Source organism: Pelodiscus sinensis, chromosome 10 (assembly GCF_049634645.1).
Source record: "Pelodiscus sinensis isolate JC-2024 chromosome 10, ASM4963464v1, whole genome shotgun sequence".
Classification (NCBI taxonomy): Eukaryota; Metazoa; Chordata; order Testudines; family Trionychidae; genus Pelodiscus; species Pelodiscus sinensis.
Window position 1 is genome coordinate 49,980,975 of NC_134720.1, and position 11,721 is coordinate 49,992,695.

General features: G+C 56.4%; 1 protein-coding gene across 4 annotated transcripts; it reads right to left on the reverse strand.

The window, feature by feature from the left end:
• Positions 1-325: 325 nt before the first annotated feature.
• On the reverse strand, positions 326-11,402 carry PTMA (prothymosin alpha). 4 transcript variants are annotated; one of them, XM_006112368.4, is made up of 5 exons: positions 11,216-11,402; positions 5,884-5,955; positions 4,818-4,908; positions 1,810-1,883; positions 326-398 (listed from the first exon to the last, which is right to left on the reverse strand). In XM_006112368.4, exons 1-5 carry the CDS (start codon positions 11,258-11,260, stop codon positions 351-353), a joined length of 330 nt encoding a protein of 109 aa, XP_006112430.1. In that variant the 5' UTR covers positions 11,261-11,402; the 3' UTR covers positions 326-350. The 4 variants fall into 4 exon arrangements, with proteins under 4 accessions (XP_006112430.1, XP_006112431.1, XP_006112429.1 ...); XM_006112369.4 differs by having other exon boundaries at positions 4,818-4,905; positions 11,216-11,401; XM_006112367.3 differs by having other exon boundaries at positions 4,812-4,905; positions 11,216-11,401.
• Between the last annotated feature and the right edge of the window lie 319 nt (positions 11,403-11,721).

Below are 11,721 nucleotides of genomic sequence, written 5' to 3' on the forward strand. Positions count from 1 at the left end.
GTCAATCCGAGATCACTTAAAAATGGCTGACCTCCTAACAATATGTACAAAAATATAAAATGTAAATAAAAAATACAAACAAATTCTCCTTTAAAGTACTTTTAAGAAAGAAAGCAGGGCCTTGAAGTTTTGGTGCTGGGGGAGGGGGGTTCTCGCCCCGTTGATGGGGAGGGGGGATCTTTTCGGGCGTTCGTTCCGAGTGGCGTCGGCATCGCGGGCAGGTTTGCTCTACTTGGGGAGGGTGACCACGGCGGGGGGTTGCGACGGGACGTTGAAGGTGAACAAGTCGCGCTGGCCTTTTGTTTGTTTTTTCTCCTTATTTAAAAAAAAAAAAAAAAATTCTGCGCTGCCTAGTCATCTTCGTCGGTTTTCTGCTTCTTGGGGTCGACATCCTCATCCTGGGGGGGGAGGGGAGAGAGGTGTTAGGGGGCTGGGGCCTCCAGCATGGCAAAGGGGAAGTGCAGAGGCTCTGAAGAACCAGGATCCTGTTACACTCCCCTGCAGAGTCCTGTGCAGCTGCGTGCCTGGGCCAGCAATAAGGGTTTTGGCATTTGGGGACAGTGGCAGGGGTTCAGGAGTGATGAGGAGTTAACAGCCTACCGCTGGGCCTTTTCCTGAGAGTTTTGTGGGAAGAGGCTTTTCCAAAATTTGGCCCAGCTACACTGGGCCAAAGTTGGGAAAAAGCTCCTTTCGGAAGAGCCCTTCTTCCCCATGGCACGAGGAAGACAGAGCTTCCGAAAGAGCGTCTGCTTTTCCGCAAAAAACATCGGCCGAGCAGCTGTGTTCCTTTGACGCGGCTGAGTTTTTCCGGGATGCTCCGTAGTCAAGACATAGCCTGAGAAACACAAGCCTGCCTGCTGCACGTGGGCCCAGGTCTCACGGCAGCAACGTGTCCACCTAGCTTGAGCGGTGCCCACACTGCAAAGTGACAGCGCTCGGCTCAAGGTCCTGGAAGCCTGCTGAGTCCAAGTGACTCGTGTGTCACAGAAGAGGGGCGTGGGTACGTTTCTGAATCAGAGCCCAGGTCGGATGTGCAGTGCAGACATTCCCGTGGATACCAAGCAAAATGGCCCACGCCCCGTGCCAGGAAGCACCTATTCTCACACACACAGCGCCTCAGCGCTTCCTTCCTTTTGGTGTTTGGCTGGAAACCAAGTTGGCTCTGAGCAGTCAGAGCTGTCACCGGGAGCCACGCGCGCGGGGACCACGTGCAGCGTGGAAAGCCACATGGAGTTCAGAGAAGTGCCCCCCCACCCCCTCCCCCGATGCCTGCAGCTCGGCTGCGCGCAGAGCAAGGCGTGTGCCGGGAGGGGAGGGGCGCTGCTCTCTCGCAGAGCGCTATGGCTCCCACGCTCGTCAGGACTTGACAAATTAAGGACAGTCCTGGGAGCTGGCTGCCTGGGGGGCCCCAGCCTGCCCCGGAATCCACTCCAGGGTCTCCCATAGCACCCAGCACCCTTGCTGGTAATCCCCTTCCCCCCGCAAGCCATCTGAGTAGCCAGCTGGGATAGCTCCCATTGAGCTGAAGGCTGGACAGTTACTTCTGGCTGTTCTCCCTGTGGCCGTGCCTGCTGCTAACTGGGCCACAGGTATGAACAGAACTGGGTTGGGTCCTGGAGGGCTGGCCCCAAAGAGGCACAGAGCCCCGCACAAGGCTAGGGGGAAAAACAGAACCAGGACAGGATGGGAGAGTGGTCCAAAGAGCCCCAGTGTCGCTGTGGCCCCTGCAACGAGACAGAGGCTTCCCAAATCTTCAGCCACCCGTCCGGGCAAAGGGGGGTCTGTTCTCTGGGGTTCGCCCCCACCTACCTCATCATCCTCAGCTGCTCGTTTGCCTGTGGGTGCGTCACCTTCCTCATCTTCATCGCCGTCCTCTTCCTCACCTGGCCGGGGGAAGGGCAGGAAAAGCATGGCACGTGAGCCCAGCCTGACATTGCAAGGACACGGGGGAGGGGGGCGGGGCCGAGGAAAAGTGCCAGACTTGGCATAGAACTGCTGCAGCGGGAACCTGACCCTTACGGGGACAAGCTCCGGGCTTGTCCTTCTGCTCCTCGTACATTCAAGGGCAGCGACAGCTCTTCACGCACGTTCCCCAGCGTCAGGCTGTGTCTTCCTCCCCCCCCCCGCCACTTCCAGAGAGCCAGTACAGCCCTCCTGCCCCATTGCCAAGGCAGGCACCAGTGCTCCCTGGCAGCCAGGCACTTGGGCAGCTGCCCAACAGAAATTCCAATGCCGCCCAGCTGATTAGCAGAGTGCCCACAGCCAGGTTGGTGTTTTCATTGGTGGTGCACATTGGCACATGCCTGGGTGCACAGAACAAAATGTATTCCGCACACTGGTGGAAAACAGAGGGGCCAAGCGCTAAGAGGGTCCCCTCTGCATTTGGAGGCAGGCTCCTGGGTGAGGGCGGGGGAAGGCATGAGTGTGCCCCAAGCTTGGCTACTCCATGTTGGTAAATAGGCAGAGCCCTGGACAGCTGCAAAACTGACGCATGGAGAGCCACCCCCAGCACCACCGGTGCCGACACTGGCGGGTAGGAAGCAGCCAGCCTCGGACTGGCAGGGCGTTATAAATAGGGCCCCGAGCCCCAGCTTTGCTGACAAATGGAAAGGCTTTCCTAGCGGCAGCCCTCAGTGCTCCCCATTACTTCTGCTTCCCTTTGCAGCTATTAGTCCATCCTTAATGAGTGACGAGAGCCAGGACGCATTAGTTCTGAGTCAGAACACATGCTAATGACCATGGAATTGGTCCGCAGTTCTACCAACCAATTCCGCGGATGGGCTGGGCCGGCGGCAGCCTCCCAGCCAGGCAGAGAGCAAGAAAGGGGGAAAGAGTCAGATCTGACCCACTTTGAGCTCAAATAGGCCAGTGGATCAGAACAACGTGGCCTGCAGCGGGAGGGGAGTGGAACTGGGGTCCATACCAACCTAAGTCCTTTGCATAACGGGAGGCCCGGCTAAACTTACAGCGGCCAGGCCAGTAAGCTGGCTTTAAATGTCACCACGAGCCGCACGTATAGACAGCTGGGGATTAGGGTCATCCGGCTGGCGCGTCCGCCGGCCCCCTGCCAGCGTGCACGCAGACCCGGCATCGCCCCTGGAGCTGCCAGATTAGCAGTGAGGGATGGAGCATCACGCACCAGGTGACTTGGGATGATCATGTGACCAAAGTCAAGCTGACCGGTGTGTGTGTGTGTGTGGCATTTTTAGTTGCCTGAGCTGCTTTAAGCAAAGCACATAATGGGAGGCGGGGAGGGGCTCTTTGCAAACAGATTCGATGACGGAACTGAAGTTTAGTTCCAAGACTGGCTTCTCACTCCGACAATGTCCAGGTCACTTGGCTCAGCCCCGCAGGTACTGCCTCCAGGCAGCGATTACTGGGGCTGGGCTGGAAAGACAGGAGTTAGCCCTCCTGGAACCCAGGAGAGCACCGACCAGGGGTGCAGATGGCTCAGGGCTCTGAGCTGTATCCATGTTTTCGGGGGTGGGGGGGAACGGTGGAGGGGGTGACAATGGAGGGGGCTGCATTGGCCACTCCCACCTATCCAGATATCACGCTCCCCAGCACGAGACTGAAGCAATGCCCCACGCCCACCACAAAGCCCAGTGATGCAAACCACCCAGACGTAGCAGGCAGCCCTTCGCAGCTGCCTCGGAAAAGGCAGATGGCCCAGGCTCCCACGAGGCTGGGGTGAAATTTAATGCCAAGGGTTAAACCCCCCCATCCCTCAAGGCTGGGGCTACCGGTTTATCGCCAGTGAGCTGTTCAGGAACCAGTTCCTAAACAGAGAGCACCGTTTCCCTTGCATCCCCCCAGGGCTGCTGCCAGGCAGGGCCCGGACTTGGTTCAAACAGGGGTTTGCGTAAAGGGCTTCAGTTCCCAGCCTCGGAGCCCAGCGCCAGCCAGCGCCGCTGCCCAAGATTGCAAGGGGATTAGCCAGTAAAAGCTAATCAAGCTGCAGGTTGAGCTCCAGGAGGGGCAGCTGGCTAATAATGGCGAACAACCTCCCCCCCCCAGCCTTAATGGGGTATAAAAATAGAGCGTGTTATTCAGCCAAGTGGGTCTCGGGCACGTAGCGGGGGGGGGGGCTGGAAAGGGAAGCAGGCAGGGAAGTGACTGGCGGGTTGCTGAGGCCTGCTTGCAGGCTGGGTTGCTCTAGGAAGCATGGGGCAGAGGGAGCTGCAGGAGGAGACATTCTGGGCAAGCTGAAGCGAGCCGCTTGCGTCTGTTCTAGCCGCAACTAAAATGCTCTGCAGTGGAGCACGAGAGGGTCACGGATCGGCTTGGGTGGAACCAATTGTTCAGCCCGAATCGTTCGCCTGGGACGCGAGCGTGATTGTTCACACCCTGGCCTGCTGGCTCCCCCTAAGTCAGGCTGTGGCTCCGCCTGCCACGCGCAGCCCAAGCAGGCTGGCGAACGAGCCATTCCGCGGGTCCCTGCGCCGCGCCACCTTTTCCCAGCGACGTGCGAGGAGCGATCGTGCACACCGAGGGCCTTCGCACTAGCCAGCACGGCTGGAACGGGCCGAGATCGGTCCTCACTCGGTCAGAACCAACTCAGGGATTTGATTTCACTGGCAACACATCTCAACCCCAGCTGGCAGATCGGAGGCAGGGGAGGGAGAAAGCAAGCCCAGCAAGCCCACCAGTTACAGCAAGGAGAGCACTAGCCCAGCGCCGCCACAAGGGGGCGATGCAGCTCCTGGCACTTGCTACCCACGTGAAGTAACTCAAGCATCTTGCTCTTAAAGGGTCGCCCTTACGGGCCGGATTTGGCTACTCTAAGGTGGGAAGGCAGGGTGAAAAATTACCATCACCCTCTTCCTCCTCATCCTCTTCTTCAGCGCCTTCTTCTTCCTCTTCGTCTACTTCGTTGTCAGCCTCTTGCTCTCCGTTTTCCTCGTTCTCCTTGGCAAGACAAGACACTCACTTAAAAAAAAAATGCAGGGAGGGAAATCGCTCGCTTCCCCCATCCCAGACCCTCTTCCCCCCCCCCCCCCCCCCCATACACAGATGCAGCCTGAGACGGAGGGATTTAGGAAGCCATCCAGGAAGCACAGCTAAGGAGACAGACCCCTGCCTGTCTCCCTGCTTCCCCACCCTCCCCCATCTTTCCTAACAGGTGCCCACGGGCTGACCTACAAGCCACGTGTGTTTTCCCTTCAAGGACATGCCCCCTTCTGTCTACACTTCACGTGGAAGTACAGATGAAGCGCTGACATGGTATGGTAATGCAGCGGCTGCCTCTTGAGCCGCCGACAGGAATCTAAAGTCTATTGTGACAACGCGTCAGATTAAAAGACAGCATTGTCAGTTTCCCTCTGGCAGTTTTTAGAAAAACAAAAAACAAGCCAACCCCAGATTTGCTTGTGTTCAAAGGCTTTTCCCATCCATCTGCTTGCCACATTTTCAAACCGAAGGATAGCTTCTAGAAGGAATCGGCACCAGAGACAATATCTCGGGGGGAGCCATGTGAGTCTGTATCTGCTCATACAAGTCCTGTGGTGCCTTAAGAGACTAAGAGATCTAATTCATCTGAGGAAATAGGTTTTACCCACGAAAACGTATGCCTGATGAATATGTTAGTCTCTAAGGTGCTACAGGTCTCCTTGTTGTTTTGGAAGACAATGCGTTCTCAGATGGCTGTAAGAATCAGCCACACCTCTCCTCTCCTCCCCTCCCATACACCTGGAAATCGCCCGCAGGCTAGCAGCTTTCACTGACTCTGAAACTGTACCAGCATGTTTCTTTCACAACAGGGTTACACTGCAAGGTGCTGGTGCATGGAAGATTTCTCCCGCTCTGAGCAGGCCAACAAATGAGTTCCCAGGAGATCGGAAAGCAAAAGACCCCATCACCCAAGGCTGGTCTAGCAATACTTACAGCATTGCCATTGGCTGGTGCATCTCTGCCATTTTCTGTCTCTTCAACAACTTCCTTCTTCTCTTTTAGATCCTTTAAGGAACAGAAATAGCCAATGAGTCACCAGGATTTCAGCCTACGAGCCGCATGGTAGGAAAGTTATAGAAGGGAGAGGGGAGGAGAAGGCTTGGAGGTAGTTACCCTTCACACCCATTGCACAAGCAATTTGCTCTGGCCATTGCAGGGGCTGAAATGGGGGAGGAAGAGAGATTTTAAGTCTGTACTAATACACTTTATTAAGGAAAAGTACCTGATATTAAAAGGAGATGGCTACATTTCACTTAGGAACGCCCAGCAACATCTAAACTTAACGAGATGGTCTCCTGCATGTGCTTAGCAGCAAAAGCTCTGCTTGTTTCCCACCTTATCGTGTTCAGGAGAAACGACTGCATTGCCACCGATAGCCAAATTACAGAATCAGTCATCCAGGGTCTGCGGATTCACATGGCCACTTGCTGCCCTGACAACCAGGCAGGGTAGAGAATGGAGCCCTAAGTGTTATTAGCCGAGACTGGTCTCTCTCGCAACCTGCCTGGTCTTACTTGTAGCCACAAAGTGGAAACTCCAGAATAAATCTCAAGCCTCTCAGCTGAATAGCCGGGAAAGGGCTATTTTCACCACATTCCTCCAAGGAACATGGCGCCGTTCGCTTTAACGCTGCTAGATCGGTTCAAACCCGAACCGCAAGCACAGGCGGGAGCGAGCAAGAGCCCGCCAGTTTTTGCTATGGATCACTGTTAAGATGTCATGCCAAGCCACTAGGCAAACAAGTGGAAAGACCCAACTTTCTGTTCCCGCACCTGGCTACAAAGAACACTGGCAACCGAGCCTGCATCATCCTTCCCTTATGTTACTGTCTCAGCCACAGCTAGATCCTGCTTGCCCCGAGAGAAGTTATTACCCCTACCAAGGAGTTAAGAGGCCTTTCACCAGGGCTGCAGCAGGGCAGCCGCGCAGTCTCCCTTGAACAAAGACCATGAGGTGTTCAAAACTTTTTGGCAGCTTCCTATTCTGCGCAAACTTGGCTGGGTTGGGTTTTTTTTTTTCTGGCAGCCTCTCTACAAGCCCCTCAGCTTAGTTGGATGCATATCACTTTCACTCTCAGAGCTAGTGCCACTTCCTCATGTCAACCTCAATGCCACAGCACGGCTGGCCCTGATTAATATGGCCACCTCTCTCTTTTTATTTGGATTAAAATAACCTCTGGATTATTCGGTCACAGCGCAGGCATATTAGAGCAGTGGACTAGTTAAGCCTTTTAGATGCCCAGGCATCTGGATAAACCAAGCATAGATTAATAAAGTCTGACTGTATTATACCAAGGCATACAGTATAGCCCTGTATTAAGACCTTTTCACAATGCTAAACATTGGTGTTTTGTACACCTGTTGATCAGACATCACTTAGTCAAGTAACTATTCTGCTCGCAGCTCATAGAAGTGTCGCTCCACTTCCTCTTTCCTCGAATATTTGAATCCCATGCAAACTGCCGTTTCTCTGAATTGATCAACTCCATCACGGTTTTTACACTCTCTCTAATTCCTATTGGCCATGACTGGATGAGTGAGATGCTAGCATTTAACCTGACTTTTTTGTGGCCATGCCAAAATTACTTAAGAGCCTGTATGCAATTTTAAACTAACCTACAAGCAATTCTAAAAATACCCCAACACAGAAGAAATGAAATAGTCAAAGTTTCCAAGTCACCAGTTCTATGTTCATAATCCTTTTTAAGACGTTATGCGTAAAATACCAAGTGGTTCTTATGGCTAAGGCAGAGCAGTAATGTTCTTATTACTCATTTTAGTTTAACAAATCTGCAGGCACCAGCCATCAGTGTTCCATTTAAGATGCTTTCAGTTCAATTATAATTGAGTTACCAGGCCATGCTTATTTGCATAGTGATGGTACTCAGCTTTTTTCATTCCTAAGAATGAATCCAATACAAATAGACAAATCTGTACATCAGATTTTAAAGTCAATGTAGGAGTAATATTTTAGCTTTAATGCTTTGATGGAGCCTCTAATTATAGGTGTGGCAAGACTGTCCATAAAACAGCAGGGATGTTTAATCAGAAGGAAGTCTTGCCTTCCATACTCCCCTACTCCCTGAATGTGAATTTGAAAATTCCGCGTATAGTAGTAATGGTCACTAGAAGCCATCAAAACCAACCACGTTCATAAGCCAGATCATAGCTTAAGCCCCAGTACAGACAGATCAAATAAAACCATCAGGACTGATCATTTGAAAGTGGCCTAAAACTATGGCCAATCAACTGGAAATCTTGGTCCAGCCCCAGGTGCTTCCGGGATATTTGCTCATGTGATTTATTGCCCTGCAGCAAGAGACTCGCCTGCCCCCTTAGTTCTAGCTGCACCGTTCAGTTACTGGGGGGCGGAGGGGGCAGTTTGCATGGACACCAAGGTGCCAGCGATTTTAAGGGACTGTTTTCAATAAAACCAGAAGCTTGCAAAGGAAAGTGCAATGCTCCAAGGATTTCAAAGGGGTCGGCAGCTTTGCATTTATTGCCTGTATTGATTGATTACCCGTCTGCAGCCACCCCCAAGCCCACCACCCCCAGGGTGCCTCGTCACAAGAAAGGGCTTTCCTTAGCTTCAAAGGGCTGGGCTGTGAGCTGCAGCGACCCTCCCGCCAGCAGGGGGCGCGGGCTTCCCAGCGCCACGCGCCCTCCCGCATTTCAAACCGCGCGCCACTCTCCGCGCCCTCTGATTGGCCGAGCGCCGGCGCGCAGGCCCCGCCCCTCGCGGCTTGCCGGGAACTGTAGTCTTGGCGGGGCCCTGCGGAGCGCGGCTGCCCGCGGGGAGAGAACTCCAAGTCCCATGGGGCCCCGCGCGGGCGGAGCGCGCCGAGGCGGCCGCACGCGGGGATGAGCGAGCTGGGTTGCGGAGCTGGGGGTGGGGGGGGGGCGGCGCCGAGCGGCGCAGGAGGAGCCGCCGCCCGGGAGCCGAGGCGGCAGCTCTGGGACCCCTCCCCCCACCCGGCGGAATAAATCTTCAGTGTCTTGTTTATTTCAGTGGGGCGGGCGGGCGGGACCCGCGCCCTTAGTCTGCTCCCGCCCGACCCCCCCCAATTAGGGGCGGCCTCCTTGCCAGGCCCCCAGCGACACAACGCGGGGGCTCAACTCCCCCCCCTGCAAAGCGCCGCCGGCCCGTCCCCAAGCCCCCGCAAAGTTTGGGGGTGCATCGCCCGAACCCCCCCCCCGGCTGCTCGCGGAGCGGGGGTGCCCCCCAGCAGCAGGGCCGTTCCGCAGGGAAGCGCATGGGGCTGCTAAATCAGTCCCGGGGGGGGACAGCGGGAAATTCCCCCGCCCCCAAAGGGCAGGGGAAGGTTAATGAGATTCTCACCCCCCCCCCCGAAAGGCGCTTCGGAGGGGGGCTGGAGCCTGCCGCGGGAGGAGGGCGGGGAGGGCCAGGCATTTAACAATTAACATGCGGGCGAGGGCTACCGCTAGTCACCTAGGGGGCGGCGAGTGAGGGAAGAACCTCCCCCCCCCCCCCAGGACGTCAGCCGGGGCGACCCCCTGCCCCGCAGCTGGGACCCGAGCGAGCCAAAGTTCAGCACAAAAGGCGGGGGCGGGGGGAGAGCCGCGCAGATTCGGGGGGGGGGGGGAGGAAGGGGGGGGCAGGGACGCTGCTGTCCCAGAAGCGGGAAAACAGAAGTGAAAACGAAATTGGCCAGGGGCTGCTGACTCCGGTGGCGGCTGCGCGCCTCGCCCCGCAGCCCCTACCCTGCTGCAGCGCCTGCCGGGGGGAGTGGGGGCGCTGACCTTTTCCCCACCCCGGTTGGCATAGGGCGGAACACCTGGAAACCCAAACAAATGCCCAGAGGAGACCGGCGTCCTTCCCTGACCCCCCCTTCCCTGCCGGGGGGGGCCCGAGAAAAGCCCCCCCTCGCCTCCCGCTGGGACTGGGGACCCCCCCTCCCCACCTGCACGGATCACCTGCGAGCCCCCAGGGGACGCGGGACTGGTGCCGCGTGGGGTGGGTGCCCTTCGCTACATTGTATCCACCGCTCGCTACGCTGTATCCAAGCCCGTCTCCGTCGGGGCTGGAGCCTCACCCCCCCCAGCTGTGGCTTGAAGTTTACCCCCCCCCCCCTCCGAGACTCCCACCCACTCGCACGCGTGCTCTCCCGGACACTCCTCGCTCGATCCACGGTGTCCTGAGGGGACAGCTACCGCTCGCCGGCCGGCGCTCCCCTGGGGATCCCAACACGAACGGACCCCCCCGCCAGGGAAGGGAGGCCAAGTGCAGCAGATTTAAGCTTCTGATTAAACAGTGCGGGGTCCCTCCCTTCGCCTCCCTCCTTTTGCCCCGCAAGGTTAATCGGTCTTTAACTGGAGTTAAAAGCGCGGCAGCCTAATGGGGATCTTAACCCGCTTACTAAAGGGGGGGGGGGCGCTCCTTCCTCGGCCGGGGAGCCAGGCTCTGACACCGACAGTGGCGGGGCTGGAGTGGGTGTATGCGGGAGGGGAGTCCGAGCAGGGAGCCCCGGCTCCGATCCCCGCCAGGGGAAGCCACGCGAGGAGCCGGCGCGGCATGCTGGCTTCCTGGCACCATGAAACAAAGGACCCGCGCAGATCACCACAAACATGGGGCAGTCACATCCAAGCGTTTCCCATCAAAGTCAAGTCTCGCCCCCCTCCAAGAAAGCGCTTCAGATGATTCGCACCTCTCCACGTCGTAAAGTTATTTCCAGGCGATTAAAGGGATGGAGTTGTTTGTTCTCGTGATGGGTTTTGTTTTTAAATGCCTGGCCCCTGCCGAACCCACAAACACACGCTCCGCGTCTCGCCCGGCTCGTGTGAACAAGGGGGGGGGGGGGTTTAAAAAGTGCCCGATCGCTTCCACCACTTTCCAGACAGGTTATTTCCCCCTCGTTAGGGCAAGGGAATGAAAGTGGGAGCCAAGTTTCCTGGGGGCTGTCAAGCTGCGAGGCGATTTGAATGGAGAGAGATCGCCAGACAGGCAACAGAAACACAATACGAGACGGGCGCTTTTTAAATGCCCCTTTGAAAGACACACGCTGCAAAAACCCTCCGGCGGAAGACTTTACAAAACTCTCCCCTCCAAAAAAAAACCCCACTTGAGGTTTGCAATATTTAAGACTTAACCCCCCATCCCCGTGGACAAAGAGAAAAAAAGGGGGGGGGACCAGCAGGTTCCCCCGCGAGACAAAAATGGTACTTGGGAGGACACAAAGTAAAAAAAAAAAAAAAAGCGGAAAACAGGAGCGGGGGGGAGCGAAGGGGAGCCAGGCTTGGAAACTCACCTTGGTGGAGATCTCGGAGCTGGTATCCACAGCGGCGTCTGACATGGCGCGTGGGGAGATGTGTATATAAAATAGATCTGATATAAAAAATAAGCAAAGTGCAGGTCCGGCTGCCCGCGGAGCAGAGCAGGGCAGGAACAATGCAAAGATGGCTTTGGCCAGAGCCAGTGGAGAACTCACGCGGCGCCACTAGCTTTAATATAGATTAGTGGGCGGCGCGCTCACTCCCCTGCGCAATCCCCATTGGCCAAGCTGAAGGAAGATGGGCCCGGCCATTGGTCGGGGGGCAAACAATGGGCAAGGCTGCTTAAAGCGGCAGAGCTTCGCCATGGCTGCAATGAGTTTGCGCCCGGCCTCAGCGTGCGGAGCGCGGCGAGAGGCCGCTAAGCGCGGCAACAGCACAGCTGGGATCCTTGCTCCCCCCTCCCTCCGCAGGGAAGCAGCTCCGCAAGACGCCTGCAAAACGCAGAGCCTAGGCTGGAGGGGGAAGAAAGGAGAGATCCACC

Excerpts from the sequence above, each read along its gene's own strand:
- PTMA (XM_006112366.4), bottom strand. The coding sequence starts at position 11,260 with ATGTCAGACGCCGCTGTGGATACCAGCTCCGAGATCTCCACCAAG. Across the intron at positions 5,956-11,215 it reads GCTCCGAGATCTCCACCAAG|GATCTAAAAGAGAAGAAGGA; the intron begins GTGAGTTTCCAA and ends TGTTCCTTAAAG. Across the intron at positions 1,884-4,811 it reads TGAGGAGGAAGAGGGTGATG|GTGAGGAAGAGGACGGCGAT; the intron begins GTAATTTTTCAC and ends TCCCCCGGCCAG.